The 16,571-nt window shown below is 38.6% G+C and overlaps 1 protein-coding gene across 1 annotated transcript in view; it reads right to left on the bottom strand.

Annotated features, from left to right (window-relative positions):
• Positions 1-16,571, bottom strand: part of OXCT1 (3-oxoacid CoA-transferase 1) — an 85,119-nt gene that overhangs the window by 19,556 nt on the left and 48,992 nt on the right. The window contains exons 12-13 of the mRNA XM_005527956.3: positions 13,451-13,523; positions 12,618-12,693 (exon numbers count right to left, since the gene is read on the bottom strand). Coding sequence (XP_005528013.1) covers positions 12,618-12,693; positions 13,451-13,523 — 149 coding nt within the window. The remainder of the gene's footprint in view (positions 1-12,617; positions 12,694-13,450; positions 13,524-16,571) is intronic.

Genomic DNA, 16,571 nt, shown 5'->3' with positions numbered 1-16,571 from the left:
GGAAGAGAGCCACATCACAGCAGTTTTGGGAGGACTGTCTGCCCATGGGAGGGACTCACGTTTGCAGCAGGCAATGTTTGGCTGCTGCTCGTGAGAGTGGACCCACGCCAGGGAAGTTCACAGAGAACTGTCTCCTGTGGGAGGGACCCCAGAGCCTCATGGGAAGGACTCCTCTCCTGGAGCAGCCAAAGAAAATCTTGGTGATGAACTGACCAAAACTCCCATGCCTGTATTTTCTCTGCACTGTTGGGAAAGACAGAGGGGCTGGAGGGAAATGGTGTTTGAAGGGCTTATTTTACTTCTCATTATCCTCCTCTGACTCTGCTAGTAATAAATTTCACTTTGCAACTTAACATTAAGCCATTTCACCCTTGAAATGTTTTCTCCTGGTCCTTATCTCACTCATGAACCCCTCATTCATTTTTTTCCCCTTTTTTCTCCTCTGCCCAGCTGTGGCAGGGGAAGGTGAATGAGCAACTCTTGTGGGTGCCTGGTGTTTGGCCAATGTCAAACCGCAACACCTGTATGCACACAAACAAAAATATTCTTATTTTCCTACTGTTGGCATAGTGAAGAATAAATCACATCTTCCTAAGTCTGTAAACAAGCCCTTTGGCATTGTTCAGTCAGACTAATATTTAATATTTATCACATAAATTATCATTACTACTAAATTCTTTGCAAATACAAATGTGAAAAGGATTTATCTCTGTCCTTAACTTCCTGGCACTGATAAGATCATTCTCCATCCTGCCTGGAAAAACACAGCTCTCACAGAGACTCCAGTGACCTCTAACCTGCCTGCCAGAAATTCCATGACAAGATAATGCAGAGAAGCTGAAGATGACATATTATCTCCAGAGTAACTCAGAATACGTTTGCATTGAGGATCAAGCTATCAATACATCTATCCTGGTAAAGCCATTTGCTCATTTTCCAGGCCTTTTCGTTCTATTAACTACAAAAGACCTACAGCAACAAGTAAATTCCTGAGGAACTAAGTGCTGATGAAGGTGAACAACAAACGTACTGCTAAAGAGGCTGTCATACAGAACTGAGAGAAGAGACATTATCCCTTTATGTGTGAAGAAAGAGGAAAATGCAGGCTGAAGGGAAGGACTTTGGGGTCTTAAATTGCTTCATCTGCTCCTCCTCTTTAGGAAAACATATTCATCACTATAGGGTGGTGCCTGGTAAAGCAAATCAATGTAGCATCAAATGCAACTAGCCAAGTAATTACATGCTTTTGTTTTGAGGAATATCCAAAGCATTAAAAACTTACATTGCTCTCAATGCACCTAACAGACTACCACAACTTGCATTTTCCTCCACACCATACTGGGGGCAGCTGCATGCTAAATTTGAATTGAAATATTCAAGATTAAGATGATTCCATGTGATAGATTGGCATTTAAGAAACAAAGGGAAACAGCTAAGGAAGTTAAGGCTGCTGGAGGCTGATGGGAGTTTTTTCTCCTGGCCAATAACTGGCCATTTCTGAGAATTGACAGTAGTTTTGACCATTGAAAAGTGAGATCAACCTGTGAAGACCCCCCTTTAAACTCTAAGCCTTGGAATTTCTCTTTCTCTTTGGTTTCCAGCTTTGAAGAGGTAACAAGGCTCCAGTTCAGCCTCCTCCCGCCCAGGCTGGACAAGGCTGCAGGGAGAGCGGGGCTGGCCGGAGATCTGCGGTTCCTGGGGAGGATGGAGACTCTGAAATGGCAGGAGCCCTTTCCCAGAAGGGCTGAGCCCCCTCGGGGAGCTCACTGAGCCCTGTACAGCAGCTCTGCCAGGCCAGACCGGTTCCTGGCTCGGCTGGAATTTCTGCTGCTGCTGGGTTTCACCAGAGACTGCCGAGTAGGGGGAGGGAAGCCATTGGCTCGCAGCGTGCTGCCTCCGAGTGCTGGCCTGGCTGCTGAGATGCTGGCCACACTCCCCCAGCACAGCCAGCAAAAATTCTTCCACCACAAACAGCCCCAGCCGCTGCCCTGGCAGAGATCATATCAGCATCCACAAGAGCTGGGCAAGATTTTAACCCTTTCACTACCCTGATGAGACTTGCAGATTAATCCTTTCTCCAGAGAGAGGGGATGAGAAAGTGATCAACATGTAGAGAGACAACATAAACTACCAAAGACAGTGAAGAAAGGAATTAAGCCTCAGATGGGGACAGAATAAGGAGATGCACTAATAAGCTGAAATATTCTTTTGTTAAAGCTATGGAGATGGACAATAGTGTTCTGAAAAAACTCCTTTAATTCATGACAGTATTTTGGGGGAATAGGGTATTTCAAAGTGTGGATCTAAGCAAATGTTGAAGTAGTTGTGATCTCATGAGATGCTGGAACAGAAAAATGAAGTGAGAGATGCTGAAGATTTTTGGCCCTTAAGAGACAAAGAGAAAACTTCTGTTTCCAGAGATGATCATAGAGACAGATGAAGAGAATTTTTGCCTCTGAATAACTCAACCTTAAAATGACACCCCTTCAATCATGGCCCACAAACACACCTCAGAATGGTGTGAAATGGGAGGAAAGGACTGATGGCAGAGTTTTCTGGGTGGCTGGCATCAGAAAAATGGAAAGCCATGAGAAAATGGTTTTCTTGTGAAAAACTCCAGAGTGACAAAAGAGAATTTCTTTTTATCTACAAAGACTGATGAAAAAACCCTAGCAAAGTTGGGACTGTTTTAACCACCAGGTTTTGTCTCTATGTTGTCAGTTAAACACGGGAATGGTTGGGTTGTTTGGAAAAAGGGTTTCTGAAGGTTTTATTCTGGTTTCTTAATCATGTAGTTTTGTTAATAAACTTTCTTTATTCCTTTTAAGCTTTAAGCCTGTTTTGCCCTTCTCCTAATCCATATCTCACAGCAAGAAATGAGTAGGTTTTCTAGTGATTATTTTTTTTTAGCTAATTCTTTAAAACCATGGCATTCCAAAAGGACACTTCACTCATTTTTGCCCTACCCTGCTCCCTCCATTTATTTATTTAAGATGATTTTTGTTAGCTCTTAATTTCAGTGGTGCTGCTAGCTTAAGAAACCTTTCAGAAGGAATGACTTAGTGTGGTGGTAGAGCACTGGTAATCTGAAGCACCGTTATAAAACCATTTCATCAGACAGAGCTTGAAGTAAGAATAAAAAAATTTTGAATTAGCTGTGCATTTCTGGGAGGTCCACTGTTGGCAGTTATTTATACAGAGAGTTAGGTATAGAACAGACACAAGCAGACAATTTCCTTGCAGCTTCTCAGTTACAATACAAGGTGGGAATTCTCCTTTTCCCATTGTGCTTTCATCAGGAGTTTTTTCTAAGTCTCACTCCAAATAATTCTGGAGTGCAAGACATGGAAATTTTGGACCTGATACTTTGGGGTTTTTAATTGAGATCATCAGCTCTCCTGCTTCTTTGTGTACGTCATAAATCTACACAGTAGTAGTGGAATTTCTTTTAATTCCTACTAATTGCAAAATGAATTGTTTTGTTACTGTGGTAATGGGGCATCTTTAAGAAAATATGAGAGAAGGGTATATATTTTCTCATTTGTGAGAAAAAAAAGCATTTGTATCTGAACATTATTTGAGTGGTCAAAATATAACATGAAAGAGCCTGAGGAGTTAATTTAGCCTAACAGTAATTTCTGAACAGGAACCTTTGTGTTTGTTTGGTCACATGTGGCACCCAAGACAACGTGGCATTCCAGTGGAAACTTGTGAATACTCCAGTGTGGGTCAGACAACCAAGATATTTTTCAAGATAATGTGACATTTTGCCTAAATGGTATTTCAAGCAGGCTAGAAAGGTGCCATAGCAAGCAGAAAACAATTTATAAGAAAATCCAAGCAGATAAACAGATAAAGCAGAGATAGCTGCGAAAAAAGAGAAAAATTCAGGAGCCTTCTAATACTATTAGGGTCTTGAATCCATGCTGGTGCCTTAAACCTTCCTCTATATTCCCAGGGGGAAGGACTTTTCTTCTGTAACTGAATTTTATAACTACTCCAAACATCGTACAAAAAAAAGCACATGAACTGTTTTGCTTAAGCTAAATTAATATGATCTTTTGTGACAAACAGGTATTGCATCAACAGTACAGCAGAGGAGATGCTAATGATGAGTTCAAGAAACAATGAAATCTTGTCAGTGGTAAATGCACCTGGAATAATTCCATTTAAAACTGAATATCAAAGTACAGGCAAGGTGAAAATGTACACCTACTTGGAAAGGAATCAAGCCACTTCCCTCCTAAGAGTGCTTCCCATGTTCCCAGCTGCCCTAATACTATATTAAACAAAGACCATTCAGTCTGAAATTTTTCTTTCCTTCCGTTAGATAAAAGAATACACATGCCTCACACTATGTTCAAAGTTAGTGAAACTGCTGTTTCAAAAAGTCTTACAGAAGATAACAAGTGCTTCTACTTTAAACTGCAAGCTTTCCATTCAACTTCAATTTTCAGGCATCTCCCTGAAGACCATGAACAAGATGCCTAGGATGAGAGAGGAAAGAATTTCAAGACGTCAGCATTGTCTGTCATGGCCACAGACACAGATGAGGTGTCAGCTATGAGAGGAAAAAAGGTATGAAAAGTGTCCTTATGAAAGAAAATTATTATATCATGCCAGGGACAGACACTAAAATTCAGAGCAACTGGAACAGTATGAGCTTCACAGAGAAAAGCAGGAGCTACAGTAAGGCAGTGGATATAAGGTACTGCCATCACATCCATCAGCTGTGCTAATGCTGCAGTCAGAAGGATAAACTGAAGGCCCCTTCAAAGATCTCAGCTCTGCCCCTCTCTGCAGTACTGCTATCACACATCAGTCACACAGCTCTCCCTCTCTGTGTAGACACTCTGTCTGTCAGCAGAGATGTGTCAGCATCAAACAGCACAGCACAGCAATGGAGGTCATCAGGTCCACACATAACAATCTCATCAGTTTGTGGGGTTACACCTGGATGGTTTGGGAAAGTGCATATTAGCTCAAAACTTTGTTTTAGGAAAAAAACCCCAAAACAAGCAGAAGGTAATATTAAAAAAATGCAGATTCATAAATCCACTCTACCTTCATAAAAATGTAGATGTATCCTTTGCCCATTTCTAACAATCCTGTCCTGTATTTAAAGGACAGGTATATTTGTAGTTGATTCTAAAATGAAAGTCACAACTCTTCCAGATTTCACTTTCCAATTCTCCAGTGAAAAAGACTGGATGAAGATTGTATCAAAAAGGATGGATAAAGCTCAAGTATTCTGAACTATACTTCCTTGTTCTATTTTACACTGATTTTATGTCCTTACATATGGCCCACTTACAGAATTATTGTATTTATACTGTCAACTAGCACAGCTAGATTAGATTTCACTCTGAGAAAAAAAACTGGGAAGTCATAAACAGGATTTTTCAGAGGAGTTGGTAATGCAACAACACAACAAAAAGTTAATACTGGCAGAATACAACAAAACTAAGCACACTCTACATGCACAATAGGGTAAATATATTTTTTTTTAAAGATACTAAAAAGCCCTAGTTGTATGGTTTAGCCATACAAGAAACGGCCTGGTTTTGAAGAATCTTATCTCCTAAGACACACACAAACACGCAGTGAAAAGCAAAATTAAAAAGTAAGTCTAACTTCTGAAAGAATGGAGTATAAGTTCTTGAATTACTTCTTTTTTTTTGCAAAATATACTAATAACTCTTCCCTAAAATTTAACATACAAAAATACGTGAACTAACTATATTTATATTTTTATTTTCCATAATCAGAAAATTAAGGCTGCATGAAACAAGTGCAAAGAAACTTGGGAAAATTTCATTCCTTTTTTCTCCCATGAACCTAACTTGAAATAACCATTGGCAACAGGTTTGAACGACAGAGTAAAATTCAAATGAATACACTGAGAAGCTGCATCTCAGAAGCAATGCAAAACAGTCTGTGACACGCTTCATTGAAATGGATTTGCTTTACAGTGATGAATTTTGATGATTTGCTTTTCAGTGTAATGGGACAATTAAGCTGTCCATTTACCTTTGCATACCATTTCCAAAACACACAGCATAGCATGCAGTAATTAAATTTTACTGCAAACATAATACTAGTCTCACTTGAAAGTGATGGTTCCATATCATAGTAACAGTTCTCACCACTAACCCACAGATCAGAAGTCCTTTGACATATGCTTGTATTTTTGAGACAGGCAGAATTTCTTCAGCTGCTCTCATTATACAGAAAGCAGAGCTGCCACTTCCCACTCTGAAAATTTAAGAGTATGAATAAAATACCAAGAGTGAGCTCCTACATTCCTTCCATGCAGTCTGAAGAGAAATAAACATGAAGAAAATTGATAGAAAAAGCCCTCAAAAAGGTGGAAGAAGTACAGCCAACACAATACACTCAGTTTCTCCTCTTTGGCTGCAGGACTTCTGCAATAGTGATAATTTTGTGTTGCAAAGGCTTTGCAGGGCTTTCAGGCACATGTTTGTTGGGAGATAAGCAGTAAGCTGATATATTACTGTAGGTGTAATTTCAAGATGTGTGTCTGCAAAAACCTAATACATCTTCATACTAAACCATGTCCCATTGAAAAGTAGATTTCCAAGAAGACTCTGGGTAACTGCAAGTCCCATCCTTCTCCTCTGCTGAACTACATAGCCCCACTTATGTAGTCCTAGACATCAGACAACTTGATATTACTGAGAGAAACCAAATCATTGAGCATATTTAACTTACATATTTTCTATTCATACAGATTTTAGCCCATCTGCAGTCATTCACACATTTTATAGTTAATAGGTAAAATACTTTTCTTTCAATGCTGTACAGCTTGAAACAAAAAACTGTTTTATGCAGTCAGTGCCACAGATATACTAGGAGAACTAGGAGAGTAACTAGACAATGGGATTTAAAATGAAAATATGCCTTGTGCAAAAACACTCCTATCCAAGCAAAGTGACAAACAGGCTGCAGTAGGGCTCCTCCGAGAAGATCTACAGTGCTCTCAGGCATTCAGGGATGCATTCAGCAATATGTGTCCTTTCTTCCATCATTAAAAATGGTAATTTTGTAAAAGAAAAACTCTTAGTGTGGAGCCCTCTGTTTCCAGGTTTTGCACTACAAACATCTAAATGCAAAACTAAAACCAAAAGACCCTCATGCACACAGAGAGTAGGCTGTCTCTGCCAATTTAACTTTACATTAAAAATGTCTTAACTAATGAGGTGCAAAATATGTACTTTGAAGCTCTGTAGAAAAACTACCAATAATGTATAAAATTATATTCTTAATACCTTAAGTTATACAAATCTCTACAGACTGTAAATTAGAAGATTTATTATTGAATTTGAACGGGTTTCCTCATTTTTTTCTTTTCAGATAATCTTCTTTGATAAAGCTTAGATTTTTTTTGTAGTTTTATTTAATTCTTAATGTTTTAATCCTTTAGTTTTGGCTAGTCCAAGTTAGAGCATTAAAATCTCAGGCTGCTGAATCTAAAATTTAAGGATTTTTTTTTCCAAAGAATGATACAGATTTATGTATCCAAACTGCACCTCCTGCACAAATCACATCATTCTCTTCTTTTCTTAGTGCTAACTGCACTACCTTAGCAATCTAAACATGAGTTTAGACTCCAGTAGAAGAACATATAAAGTTTATTTTCTCTTTTTGTGCTTTTTGTAGAGAACAGTGATGCTAAATAGTGTCAGGTCCTGTACCACCTCTGTGGCTGCTGCTTGTTAACTTCTGGACACTAGGCTTTGAACCTCCTGCCTTAGGAGATGGGCAGCTTCTTTTGCACCTTTGGATATACCCTGTCTGCCCTTGTGAACTCACACAAATCCAGTTTATTAACCAGTCCTCAGTCCTCTTTGATGGTGGGTATTAAATGCTATATCGACACATCTTCTAAATACCTCCAGGTATGCTGACTCCACCGCTTCCCTGGAGAATCTGGTCTAATGCTTGACAACCTTTTTTGTAAGGAAAGTGTTCCTAATATCCAATCTCCTGAAAAAACTTGAGGCTGTTACCTCTTGTACTATCAGTTGTTGGGAGAATAGGCTGAGCCCACCTGGCTACAACCTCTTTTCAGGGAATTGTAAAGTGGTAAAGGTGTTCATTGAGCCTCCTTTTCTCGAAGCTAAATACCCCCAGCTCCCTCAGCTGCTCCTCACAAGATTTGTGCTCCAAACCCTTCACCAGTTTTGTTGCTCTTTTGAGGATGTGCTCCAGCACCTCAAAGTCATTCCAGAAATGGACAGCTTTCCAGCCACTCTGCCCCAGCCTGTGGCCCTGCCTGTTGTGGCCCAAGAACAGGGCCCAACCCTTGACCTTGTTGAGCCTCACACCATTGGCTCTAGCCCATTAATCCAGCCTGTCCAGATCCCTCTGCAGAGCCTTCCTGCCCTCCAGCAGATCAACAGTCCCCCCCAGCTTGGTGTCACCTGCAAACTGACTGAAGGTGCACTCAATGTCCTCGTCCAGATCATCAATAAAGATATTAATCAGGGTTGGTGCCAATACTGGGCCCTGAGGAACTTTACCAGTGATCAGCCTCAGAAGGATGTAACTCCATTCAGTGCCACTCCCTGGAGTAAGCCATCCACAGTTCTTTACCCAGCCAACTGTCCCCCCATACAAGCTATGAGCAGCCAGTTTGTCCAGAAGAATGTTGTGGGAAATTATTTCAAAAGCTTTACTGAAGTCCAGGTAGACAACATACAGAGCCGTTCCAGACACCCTGTCATAGAAGAAGATCAGGTTCTCAAGCAAGAACTGCATTTCCTAAACACATCTGTCTGATTCCCTGGTTGTCCTGTAGGCCCTGCATGATGGCACTCATGATGATCTATTCCATGATCTTCCCTAACACTGACAGGCTGACAGACCTGGAATTCCCTGGATCCTCCTTCTGGCCCTTCTGTACATAGCCATCACACCTGCCAGTCTCCAGTCACCTGGAACTTCCCAGGTTAACCAGAACTGCTGGAAAATGATGCAAAATGTCTCAGTGAGCACATTCACCAGTTCCCTCAGTACTTTAGGGTGGCTCCCACCTGGTCCCGTAGACTGTGTCTTAGTAGTGTGGCAGGTCGGTGACCAGTTCCCCTGAAGTGTGAAGGCTTAATTCTGCTCCCTGTCCCTGTTTTCCAGCTCAGAGGGCTCAGTACCTGGGGGACAACTGGTCTTACCATAAAAGACTAAGACAAAGAAGGTACTAAGTACTTCAGCCTTTTCCATGTGTTTTGTCACTATGTCTCCCCCTGCCTCAAATGAAGGATGGAGAACTACATTAGCCCTTCTTTTGTTACTGATGTATTTATAGAAGCACTTTTTACTGTCTGCTATGGCAGTAGACAAATAAAGTTGGACTTTGACTCTTTTGATATTCTCCCCACATAACCTCATGACATCCTTGCAGTCCACCTGAGTACACTACCTTCTCAGTAATGATTTATTACAATTGTATTTTTGATGTATTAGATATATTTTGATATATCTGATGTCATAAAGAGATTTCATCCATTTTGTGCTTTCAGATTCATCAACTTCCAGCTGCAGGGACCCTCCACTATTGTTTCTGTGCTTTTCCTGCTGGTACAGAGAGTGTCAGCTGTATCAGTAGTCATATCAGGGTTGTTTAATATTATGGGTTGTTCAGAAAAAGAGAGGCCTTGATGTCACCAGGGAACATGGCAGAAGTTCTGGTGTTTTGTTTTGACCTATACCCAGCCTCTGATACACGTCTCAACAACAATCATAGTTACGTGCCTTCTCTTAGGAAGGATTGGGAAAATAAAGCACTGCTTTGTGCAAGCTGCAGGTGTAGTACTTTGTACTGGCAGAAGGGCAGCAGAAACTGTTTCATAAATGCGTCTGTTCTTAGGGTTTCAAAAATACACTAGCTGAAAGTAACTGAAACAAAGCAAATACATGCAGGGATATGTGCAGTCAATCATACAACTTCTAAAAATACATGTGAGACAACTAATGCTGCTGCTCTGTACATGTCAGGAAGCTGCCCTGTGCTGTCTCACAAGTGTCCTGTGCTCATGAAATGAAGTGTGGCTCCATCCAGTAGCAACCAGCAGCTATGGACTATCTTTTCTGGCCAATCTGTCTTACTCCATGATCATGATCTGTGTTTCTCTTCAGCCTCTTTTGGCCAACTTCTCACAACTGCATTCTGTTCCCCGGGGATTCACAGAAATTTGCCTCCTTCTCCTTTCCCTCCTCAGAAGCCCTCTTGTTAATTGGAGAAATACCAAAGTGAGGAAGACAAAAAGCCATTAAGTAGTAGTGCTTAATGGAATAAAATTACCAATAAATGCCAGTGTTTAGGAAGTAACTTCTGCCTAAGGAAACAGCATTGTTTACTGTATGTGCTTAAAATATTCACACCCTCTCCTTCCTTTACTCACGGGATTTTTCTCTCCATTAAAAGTCAGCAGATAAGAGCAAAGAAAGGGCTGTAATTACTGCAATGAGACTTCCTCAGCTCAGTTCCTAATAATAAGTGCAAGTAAGCACACACATGCAACACTAGGGCTCTAGTGTTATCAAGCTCTTATGGGACAGAAAGAACTGCTTCATAATGGTACTTGATCAAAATATATAGAGCTATTACTTGCCTCTGAAATATTGCAAATATCATCAATACAAGAATCCAAAAGCTACAGTGTGTAAGAAATATTTAACCAATACTACATGAAAAGTGAAAAATGTTTGAACAAAATATAGCTTGTGGTTTCCTTACACTATGAGTTTTCAGCTAAGTCAATCTTTGTATCACCCACACACAAATCTTGTGGCTGAAAAAGAAACACATCTTGCTTATAATTATATTTAACTGACAAGAGTATATCATCTTATTTACAGGAAAAGCAGGGAGATATGTACATCTATGGGCTGGTTAATCCCATTTGAAAAATCTGTACTGTAGAATAGTAGCAACACATCAATAAAGTAGATTAAGAATCATCCATCCAACAGATCTCCATAAAAGTAACCAAAGAGAAATTATTGCTGCTTGGAAAGGCTCCTGTTTGGATTTGTGAAGTGTCATTGGCATATATACTCACAAGTAAATACAAACTCAGTGCAGAGGAAATTTGCAAACAGCCAAAGATTAGTAAGAGTGGAAAATGATGACAGCAAAAAGTCATGAGGATCCATCTGATGTATACTATAGTATGTAGTAACAAGGTACATCTCAAAGGTAACAAAAAGTCAAACAGTACTGAAAGTTGTATTTTATACTTTCCTGTTTTGAAAAGATACCTGTTATTCATAAATTTGGGGTAGAACAGAACAGAGGCAACTTCATAGGTAAAATCAGTAATACCAGATATAAAAAAATAATCTTCTCAATATATATGAATGAAAATCTAAAATCACTATCTTTTAAGAGAACATAAAGCACTAAGGGAAGAACATGTAAATCTGTACCATTTTGAAAGAGATTACAATCAATCTTAGCTTCAACACTTCAAGAAATGCACGTATAAATGAATGTTTTTATTATTACAAAATGCCATCTTCATCTTGATAGTTCAGATCTTGAAAGGCACATTTCAACCTAGCCATAACCCTTTTTACTCCCTACAATTCCCCACACAGACACCTGGACTAGCCTTTCACATAACCCTTTCTGCCACATCTGCTTGTATGGTTCCCCATGTCAGACTCTGTCCTCTCCCAATAAATGTGTCTTATGCTCCAGCCACGGCTCCATGACTTCCATGCTCAAAGGTCTGCTCAAAGACTGCTGGGCTCAACTAATGCTTCTCAAAGAGATAAGGACATTCATTTGGGTTTTTGTCCTCCTCTGATCATCTTTCTGTTTCCCAATGCCTTTAACACTGCTCAGACAGATAAAAATACATCTCATTACTTTAAACAAGGCTAATAAGAAAATTTGTTCCTAGACATCTCTGATACAAAGTATATCTGAAAGTACCATATTGAAAGTCATTGAAAATATCAGACTTGTCAACAGTATGAAAGTTACTAATGTTGTTTAATGTTAGAACATAAAGTTCAAAGAATGGCTTAATGTTATCAGCTGCTTAAATAATGCTGGAATTAGTTTATATTTCTATCATTGAAATCTAAAGGTCTGTTTGGCTAAATACAGTATTATTGCTCTTTTCTTAATGCATTTGAAAGGGCAATGCTGCAATCTTTCGACAGAAACACAAAAAAATAATGTAGGCTTTTTTAATCATTTATAATGAACTACATGCTGGTTTATACTTTCCTTCAACTTACTGCTCCAGGTACAACCATACAAGAGTTGTCACTGTCAAGAAAAAGCATCAGTCCTCAGCAAAAAAAAAGCGACATTTGAAAGGCATGGACATAAAAAGCAAAAAAAAAAGGCTCGCATAAATAATGTTTTGCTTTTCACAATGCACAAGCATAATTTTAGGAGGCTGACTTCTGATAAGGAATTGCTTGGTGCCAGCAGTATGCAGGAGAAATACACATATCCTCTATTTTTAATACTTTTCGCTTCACAACCCCCATTCTACTTCTGCCCTTTTCTCCTTTACCTGGTCCTACATTTATGTTATCCTAAACACAATACACTGACAGTAGTTCAAAAACCTACTTACAGGAATCATCCAGTTGGCCAGGTCACCGTACTTAGACACCTGCATAGCTCCAAGCATTGTCAAATCAACATGACCTCTGGTAACAGAAAGCGTGTAATTAGCACATCATGTTCAAGTAACAGCCCACAAATCTTAACAAGCTTTTGTTCGTTTGCATTACATCAATTTAAAAATGGTGGCATATGACAAAGGTAGCAACTATTTGTTGTACATGTACTTAGGGTTTTTTTCCCCCTAGATGTATCACTGATGCAAATGTCTCTTTATGCCTACTGAGCCTCAAAAATGTTCCTACTTTTGTCTGGTTTGGTTAATTGCATGCACAGTCAATCATCTCTGAACTCATACCTTTTAGTGCACCCTTTAACATATTTACAAACACCCATTATCTTTTCAGAGCCATTAGGTGTTTGTTTGCATCCAACCTCCTTTCCGAAAAACAAACAAAAAACAGGTGCAGACATTGAATTTCCATTAAGGAGGTGGAATGAGGATCACAGTTGCAAGCTGAGCAAAGAAAATATACTGAGTACAGATACAGATTAGATACTTGGAAATGACCAAAAAATAGTTGTTAAAACATCATTATAAATGTGTTTATAGATGGCCAGGTGGTGGTAGGCACAAACATCACCATGGTATCTATTAGTTCAGTGTTTTTTTATTTCCAGTAGCTAGATCTAACTCTCTGTAAACCATCACTGATTGAGTCCATGATAATTTTAAAGGTTGTTAAATGCTAACCACATTTGGAAGAAATACTAATGAGCTCAGCCACTGATGCAGTTTATTCTTTTCCTGTTTCAAAAAGATCAGTTTGTATTGTTACATACCCTCTTATCATTGCAAATGATTCATCGCTAGAGAAATAGGAAGAACCTGGAAGAACAGTGACTGTCTCCTTACCTGTAAAAGAAATAAGCTACAGTATGTATTTTGTTTCTTTGACAAATGAAGTCACAGCTATTTAACAAGAAATAAGAGGTTTTTATCAAATTCCTTTAGATTCAGTACAACTACAGACCTGATTACACTTACTATGTCACATGTAAACCTAATCAATCCTATTGAATTGTGAAGGAGTCTGTTCCAAGTTTTTAATGATAAGATTGCCTGCTGTTTGACCACCAGCAGTTCCAGGCAAGCCAGCATGAACACCAGAGTGTACGAAATATCTATGGACTTTAGCTTTCTGCCCCATTCACAGAAAAAGTGAGAATTAACTGTCTTTTGGAACAGAGAAAGATTAAGTCTTCAGGACACAGAGAGGCTGCAAAGAAAAGAAAGCAGATCAGATTGAACAGTTTATAGTGCTAATGATGATAAATACATAAAAAATGAATGGCAGGTCTAGCCTATTCTTGCTTTTTTTAAAGGGCACAAGAAAATGTGCTTCTGTGTGCTGTTCTCTGAACAATGCTTGAGTCAAGCAATGGAGCACACCTGGAAGTGTCTTATTTTGATTCTGTTCAGGTCCCTTTACTTCTTCTTCTGCCTGCTCTTTGAATCAGTCTAAGCAACAAACATTTAGACAAGGTGCTTCTGAAAAGTTGGAAGAAACGCAAACGAAGGTGAAAAGTATAAAACAAGCATGGTAAACTTGAGAGAAAAAAAAAAGCCAAAATATTTTAGCAATATGTGACATAGTGAAGAAACAGTGTAGCAACAAAGGGGAAGGGGAATGATACATCATTAAACAGTTACCAGAAAACAAAGTGAGATTAACTAATATAATGGAAAAGGGAAAGGAACAGCGCGTAGAACTTAAAATAGAGATCTAAGATATGTGCTTTAATTATTGAATTCATATGAGGTGTATTTCATGCCATTTGTATGGAAATTAAATAGAATAGTATAGAATTAAGGTCATACAAAGTGAGCACTTCTCAATAATTCACCATGCTAATACCCAGACCTGCTGAGACAGCCTGAATTATCTTTCCCTACAGGGCACCCACCCAAGGCCGTGAGAGAGAAAACAATCTGGGTTTGGAGGCAACAACATGGAGAGAGAAGTCTGGGATAAAGTGACAAGGTAATGATGAGAATAAAGACACACAGGTGTAGGAGCACAGAATAATGTAAAAAGAGCACCACATTACCCATTCTTAAAATGTTCTCAGGAGGTCAGTACTTTTAAATATTTCTGCTGTAATACAGTGGTCAATCTTTCAGTTGCAGTCAAGATATACTTCATATATCATTAAGAAAATGGGACAAACAGAAAAACCCATACATACTTCAGAGCAATACCATTACATTTGCAGAAAGAAATTTGGCAAAAGCCGAAATCAGGTATATGTTTTAAGAACTTTAAACTGAACTTTGGGGCTGATACTGGATCATTCCAGTTAATGAATGACAACAAGATTAATTTCTATTCCTCTTCCATTCAGCTTCTGTTTTCTTCACGTGGTTTTAAAAATTTGAGTGAAAAGCACCTAGAATGGTCCTAATCCAACCCATGTGACTGTTTCAGCAATTACAGGAATAATTATTTTAGTGGTAGGTCTGATGTTTGTCTATCCCATCTCCTGTTTACTGCAACTTCAGAGGGGCATGTTAAGCTCCTTAACATCAAATTTACAATATTACAACAATCTAATTTTTCATGTTGCATTCTGACCTGTTATGTTAGCTTCATCCCTTCCAGATTAATTTTCAAAAAATAATTATCAACTATAAATAACAATGCAAGATCATCTCGATTTCCATGTTAAAGCACAACTTTTTCAGAGGATTTGTGAAGTTCTTGGATATTTTTTTCACTGTCACTCTGCTAATATGTTAATTTTTCATATGCACCTATATTAAAACTTAAATTCTAATGTGCATGCATATAATTTCACTCACAGTATTTTTTTCTTCTAAATATTTTTTTCCTTCCAGTGACTCCTCTGACACATTCCTTCATGTAGTTATCAAACAATTACATATATACTGGTGAAATGCTGGACTCAATTTCTTAATTAATTTTTTACTTCAAACCAGAAAATGGCCTCAAATAACTCCACATTTAAAATATAGTAGCAGAGGCAATTACATAGCATTACAGAATTATCACTTAGCTGAGCCAAGCAGCAAATGTTTCAAGTCAGTGAACAATTGCTCAACTGATTTTAAATAAAATTAAAATTAAATTAGATAAAAATATTTTATGTCAGTGCTTTAATTCCTTTGACTTTTCAGGGTTTAACTGTACTTGCCAACAGCCATTAAGAAAGGTACTGTCTGTATACATACATATGTAGACACCCATACTCGTATGGGTGCCCATACATGTATGTGTACATATATATATATATATACATGTATGTATGCATGTGTATTTTTGAACAAAAAATATTAAATGTATATATAAGTCTAAAATGTCAGGTCTGTAACATACACCATTAACATCAACAACAAAGTTACAAGGCCTACTTCTGTTTGTCACAATGCAATATTTAAGTGTATTTTTACATGGAGACACAGAATGTACACAGGCACAACTTCTCCATGAAAAAAATATAAATCAGGTGCACTAAATCATAAGAAACTTACATTTTTACATTGAATAGCATCTTCTGAGGTGAAATGCCCCTAAACAGCTGGGCAACAACAGTATGTGAGAATGGCCAGTCTCTGCTAAAAGTGGCAAAAGCAGCTGCCCACAGCAGAGCCCTGGGTGTGCCATGTACCAGCTGGGCAGCTCTTTCCCCTATCTTGGCTACCACTCCCTCCCTGAATGCAAATGAGTTATATTCCAGGCTGGGAATAAACCAGGCCATTATACACAGGATGTTTTAAAACGTGTCTCAAGCATAAATCATTGAAAACCATTTTTCAGAAGACTCAAGGTGAAAAGCAGCAGGAAAACAAATCCATATTCCCTTATAGGCTGCACAAAACAATCTTGCTTCTGAAAAGGATGATTTGAACTTTTACTCATCATCCTAGAAGAGAGTCTCTCTT

This window comes from Pseudopodoces humilis, chromosome 4, assembly GCF_049639895.1.
Source record: "Pseudopodoces humilis isolate 2021_Gansu_Grassland_sample_001 chromosome 4, ASM4963989v1, whole genome shotgun sequence".
NCBI classification, from domain to species: Eukaryota; Metazoa; Chordata; class Aves; order Passeriformes; family Paridae; genus Pseudopodoces; species Pseudopodoces humilis.
Note: the sequence above shows the minus strand (reverse complement) of the source record. Positions and strands in the feature narration are given on the sequence as shown.